The sequence below is a fragment of the Perognathus longimembris genome, chromosome 28 (assembly GCF_023159225.1).
Source record: "Perognathus longimembris pacificus isolate PPM17 chromosome 28, ASM2315922v1, whole genome shotgun sequence".
Taxonomy (NCBI): domain Eukaryota; kingdom Metazoa; phylum Chordata; class Mammalia; order Rodentia; family Heteromyidae; genus Perognathus; species Perognathus longimembris.
The window spans coordinates 56597058-56603057 of NC_063188.1; the positions used below are offsets into that span (position 1 = coordinate 56597058).

Consider the following 6000-nt stretch of genomic DNA (forward strand, 5'->3'; position numbering starts at 1 on the left):
CTTCATATGGTCATGAATCCTCTAGTGAGGAAAGACAAGTAGTATGCTGCGTTGTGTCAGAATTAATCCCTGAATGGTGTCTTTTGGAAAGGGACTGTATAGAGCAGTTAGTATCTGAAATGTGGAAATCTGAAATCTGAAAGCACAGTCAAAGAAACACTGTGGTTGGGAAGAGCATTCCTAGTGTCATTTGGGTATACAACTGGTAATATATTTTAGCTGATAGGTTTCTGGGACATTTTATTGAGTGCCCATGTAAGAATGTTTATATCACGCCTAAGGGAATATGTTTGTAGGCATTTAGTGGACCATAAGTCTTTTTTTAAAAACCTAATGATTGGTTGAATCTTTTCAACTGTTAGTAATCACACAGGAAGTTTAATTCTAGAATTGCCATACATATGTATAAAAAGACTAGTAATCTGAGGCTGTAGTTAGAGTTCAAACTTTTAAAAGTAAACTCCAAAGGCAAAACCTGATTTTGGAAACTATCAAAAATGTAAACTTTAAGGTGGCCATTTTAGGAACCAGTGTTTTATTTTTATTTTTTTTAAACAATCACAACCTATCTTGACATATTTTCCCCTCTCATTAATAAAAATGTGTTCTACCACTGCCTTCCACTGAACTGTATTGAATTCAGGAATGAAAATGTCTCTTTTCCACGCACATACTGTTAGAATCTTTAGGATATTTCATAACAATCAAAACTTACAACATAGGTGTACAGAAACAAATACATAATGTTAAGTAACATTTCGACATTTTACCATATTTGCTTCAGATCTCACTTAAATAAAATATTGCTTCAGTCCTACTTTTCATCCTTTCCCCTTATTCCCACCCCAAAGGTAATGATTGTCTTTAAATTTTATGCATGTGCATGTGCGTGCATGTTTTTCTATGCTTTGTATATATTTACTTCAAGCACATTTACTTTCCATTTTTTGAAAGTAGGATGTTATTTATACATACCCATACATACATACATACATACATACATACATACATACATACATATATATATCCTTTTGGGAACATTTCTCATTCCATGTTTTTGGAAATGTATCCATGCCAGGAAATGTAATCTAGTTTTATTGTTTTATGCTTCTTTAGCATGCTGGTTCTAGTACATGTGGGAGAAATTCTCCAAAGTATTAATTGTGGTACTTTTAAAGCTCTTCAATAAAGGGCCTACAAAAGCACACAGAAGATAGTATTTAACATTGGATGAATATTCACATTTTATCTGTCACCTGTCTTGATAGCTTTTATGAGTGAAATCATTATTAGAAATGGAAAAAAATGCATTGGTTATTTGTTTCTGTTAAAACAAATATCTGACATATAAATGCCCAATATCAAGACATCAACATGGGACAAAGTAACAAGTTAAAGTATTAGCAGCATGTACAGAAAATTTTCGCATCCTTTTTTTATCTTCTGAAAAAGTGTGATTGTGTTCTTGCACTGTACATTTCACTTTTTTGCTGGCTTGAACACAAGGTATGAGTGTTGTCCCTTAGCTTTTAAGCTCGAGGTTGGTGCTCTACCACTTGAGTTGCAGCTCCACTTCTGGATTTTTGGAGATAAGAGTCTTAAGAACTTTCTTGCCTGGGCTGGCTTTGAACCTTGTTCCTCAGATCTCAGACTCCTGAGTAGCTGGGATTACAGGTATGTGCCACCAGAGCTTGTTCACTTAAAATTTTTTTTTGCCAGTCCTGGGGCTTGAACTCGGGCCCTGAACACTGTCCCTGGCTTCTTTTATCTCAAGGCTAGCACTCTACCACTTGAGCTACAGCGTCACTTCTGGCCTTTTCTATATATGTGGTACTGAGGAATCGAACCCAGGGCTTCATGTATACGAGGTGAGCAGTTTACCACTAGGCCATATTCCCAGCTCTAAATTTTTTTAAAAGCGCACAAATAAAGAAGCCTATAATAATGTTTGGGTCCACAGTGCTTTGGACATTAAAACTAACAAAAAACAAAAGATTAATCAGTTGTTTTGTCTTCTTGTAGGTCTTTTAATTGCTTCTTTTGTATATTCACTGGTCATATTTGAACCATAGTCTTTATTTTTTTTGGGTGGGGGTTGGGGTGGAATCTGGTCCTAGGACTTGGAACTCAAGGCTTGGGTGCTGTCCCTGAGCTCTTTAGCTCTCTACCATTTGAGCTACCAGTTCATTTACGTTTGGTTTTGGTGGATAATTGGAGGTAAGAGTTTGACAGACTTTCCTGCCTGGTTTGGCTTGGAATTGTTACCCTCAGATCTCAGCCTCCTGAGTAGCTGGGATTACAGATGTGAGCCACTAGAGCCCAGCTTCTCATTCTTCTTGTTCTTTTTGTACTTGTTCTTCTTGTTCTTGTTCTTCCTTTTTTTTTTTGCCAATCCTGGGGCTTGAACTCAGGGCATGAACACTGTTCCTGGCTTATTTTTGCTCAAAGTTAGCACTCTACCACTTGAGCCACAGCACCACTTCTGGCTTTTTCTATATATGTGGTGCTGAGGAATTGAACCCAGGGCTTCATGTATACGAGGCAAGCACTCTACCACTAGGCCATGTTCCCAGCCCTTCTTCCTTTTTTTTTTTTTTTTTAATACGATTTTGTTTTATTTTGATCAGGGTGTTGATTGCACACCAGGGTCATCTGTTAAAAAAAATCTCTAAAAGGTTTCAGTTCAATATTTTAGTGATGAGAGTGATTTTGTGTGTGTGTGTGTGTGTGTGTTTGTGTGTGTTTTGTTTTGTTGTTGTTGTTGGTTGTGGGGCTTGAATTCAGGGCCTAGGCGCTGTCCCTGAGCCTCTTTATGCTCAAAGCTAGTGCTCTGCCACTTGAGCCACAGCACCAATTCCAGTTTTTGAGTGGTTACTTGGATATAAGAGTCTCATAGGACTTTTCTGCCCAGGCTGGCTTCGAACCATGATCCTCAGATCTCAGCCTCCTGAGTAACTAGCATTACAGGTGAGAGCCACTGGTGTCAGGCTGTGGTTGGGATCTTTGTTGGTTTTTGAGTATTGCTATTTTGCCCAGTAGGCCCAGCTCTTCTTCCTGCCTCAGCTTCGTGAGTAGTTGGGATTGCAGGTGTGTCTGATTTCAAAGATATTCCAGATGGTGTTCAGCTTGGATTGCGAGTGCTGCCCTAACATAACATGGGACAAAAGTCAGGTGGAGAGCTTTTAAAAATTTATCTTTCTGAAGTAGGTGATCTTGAGTATTTTCCTGCAGCCAGCACAGATCTGATGTCTTGCTGGCAAGATAGGTAGTCTTTACCATATCTAAAAATTACTGATGTGTGGAGTAAGCAATGGAGTAAACATAGAAAGAAGGCAGGTAAATCATAAATTACCAACTTTCATGTACCATATTTAGAAGATTTGTGCAGATGATTCCACTTGGAGGATGGTATGGCTAATTTCAGTATAGGGTTGAAAAAGAATCTGTTGCATATATGTCACTTACTTCATTCACTGAGAACTCATACTGAATTAATTTATAAAGCCATGGCAAAAAGGAGCTTTTGAGCTTTATATTTTTCAGAACTTTTAATTTTTTTTTGACAGTTATGGGGTTTGAACTGAGGGCTTGGGCACTTGGGCTCTTTCCCTCAAGGATAGCATTCTACCACTTTGAGCCACACCACTACTTCTAGTTATTGAGTGGTTAATTGGAGATAACAGTCTCAGGAGGACTTTTCTGCCCAGGCTGGCTTTGAACCACCATCCTCAGATCTCAGCCTACTGAGTAGATAGGATTATAGATGTGAGCCAACGGTGCCCAGTTTATTTTTAAATTTTTATTTCAAGTCCTGGGGCTTGAACTCAGGGCCCGAGCACTGTGCCTTGCTTCTTTTTGCTCAAGGCTAGCACTCTACCACTTGAGCCACAGCGCTACTTCTGGCTTTTTCTATATATGTGTTGCTGAGGAATCGAACCCAGGGCTTCATGTATATAAGACAAGGACTCTACCACTAGGCCGTATTCCCAGCCTGCCCAGTTTATTTTTTAAGAACTTCTTTGTGGAACTTTCTTCATGTTAGTCATGTGTGATCGTCTCTAAAAGGAAAGAAGTTGGACTTTGTAGCTCAGTATTTGCAGAAGCTGTCATTAAAAAAAAATAAGAAAAGGCAAGATTAACCTTTTAAACGTGTGTCCAAAATGTCATTTTCCTATGGATTGTTAGAAATTTCATCTCTAACACAAAGTTTGTAAAATACTGGCCGAGGTAAGCACCTTGTTCTCACTTTGTGTTAAATGTGTGAGTAACAGTCACTTCTTTTTCCTAGAAGATGGGCTTCATGGGATCGTGACCTGCACAGCTTGTGGACAACAGGTCAATCATTTTCAAAAAGATTCCATTTACAGACATCCTTCTCTGCAAGTCCTTATTTGTAAGGTATGCTATGATTTGTTGATAAGGTTTTTCCCTTTGGAGGGCATACACTGTATTGGGGAAAATGGATGCATAAAAATCCTGATCAGTGTCACCATATGAGCGATACTGTCTTGTGGTCATGGACCACATTAGCCAAGCCTGTGTAATAATTTCCAGCGGAGGAGCTAGCAGCTGGTATGAAATAGGCATAAGATTTACCTTGGTGAAGGGAGATTAGTTGAGCCTATTTGGTGCAGAGGTGACATGGTATTCACAGGTGGCAGGTGATAGCCTGACATGTTCCAAATTTCAAGCTGTATGTATGTGTGTTTTGAAACTTGAGGCATCTGTATTCTGCTTCTCTGAATCTTCAAGTGAAACTCTTCTTTCTTTGGATGCCACTCATGGGGCTTGAACTCAGGGCCTGGGCACTGTCCCTGAGTTTTTCTTTGTTTGTTTGTCCTTCTTTCTTTCTTTGTTTCTCAAGGCCAATAGTGCTCTGCCACTTGAGTCACAGCTCCACTTCCGACTTTGTGATGATTAATTGCAGACAAGAGTCTCATGGACTTTCTTGCCTAGACTAGCTTGGAACTTAGATTCTCAGATCTCAGCATTCCAAGTAGCTAGGATTATGTGAGCCACTGGTGTGCAGCTGTAACAGAGTTTTTTTTTTTTTGGGGGGGCCAGTCCTGGGCCTTGGATTCGGGGCCTGAGCACTGTCCCTGGCTTCTTTTTGCTCAAGGCTAGCACTCTGCCACTTGAGCCACAGCGCCACTTCTGGCCTTTTCTGTATAAGTGGTGCTGAGGAATCCAACCCAGGGCTTCATGTATATGAGGCAAGCACTCTTGCCACTACCAGCCCCTGTAACAAGAGTTTTAATAGAACTTGGAGGTGATAGGTTTTAAATGTTTGATATATATTGATTATAATTTCATGAGTGGAGGCACCTTTTTTTTTTAAAGGGATAAACACCCTGGATTTAATTTAAAGTGTCCATGATACCAAGGTTATGGGCTCCCTGTATTAAGATTAATTCTGTATTAGTTGCTTCTTAATAAAAAAAAATACAACTGTTGAAGAGGCAGGCCATATTTTCCTAGGGTTTTGAGTTCTAGATCTTTTCTCATGTGATTTTTTTTTTGATAGAGTCTGATCTGCCTAACTATGTTAAAGTTTTATTTGAGCCACAGCTCCACTTCTAGTTTTCTAGTGGTTAATTGGAGATAAGTGTCTCATGGACTTTCTGCTTGGGCTGGCTTCAAACTGTGATCCTCAGATCATAGCCTCCTAAGTAGGTAGGATTAGAAAACGTGAGCCACCAATGCTTGCCACAGTGTTTCTTATATAAATATATAAGAATGTGTTCAGGGACTGGGAATATGGTCCAGTGGCAAAGTGCTTGCCTCATATATGTGAAACCCTGGGTTCAATTACTCAGCACCACATATATAGAAAAAGCCAGAAGTGGCTCAAGTGGTAGAGTGCTAGCCTTGAGCAAAAAGAAGCCAGGGACAGTGCTCAGGCCATGAGTTCAAGCCCCAAGACTGGCCAAAAAAAGAATGTATTCATCCAGGGCCAGTCTGTTGAGCCTCAGCCATTTCAGTAATGAACAGGTTATGTTC

The 6000-nt window shown here is 39.6% G+C and overlaps 1 protein-coding gene across 7 annotated transcripts in view; it reads left to right on the top strand.

Annotated features, from left to right (window-relative positions):
- The window catches only part of Atrx (ATRX chromatin remodeler), a 163518-nt gene that overhangs the window by 62933 nt on the left and 94585 nt on the right, over nt 1-6000 (top strand). For 5 of the 7 annotated variants that reach the window (XM_048336717.1, XM_048336720.1, XM_048336719.1 and 2 more), the window contains one exon: nt 4289-4398. In XM_048336717.1, the coding sequence (XP_048192674.1) occupies nt 4289-4398 (110 nt within the window). The remainder of the gene's footprint in view (nt 1-4288; nt 4399-6000) is intronic. The other 2 variants (XM_048336718.1, XM_048336721.1) reach the window with 1 other exon arrangement.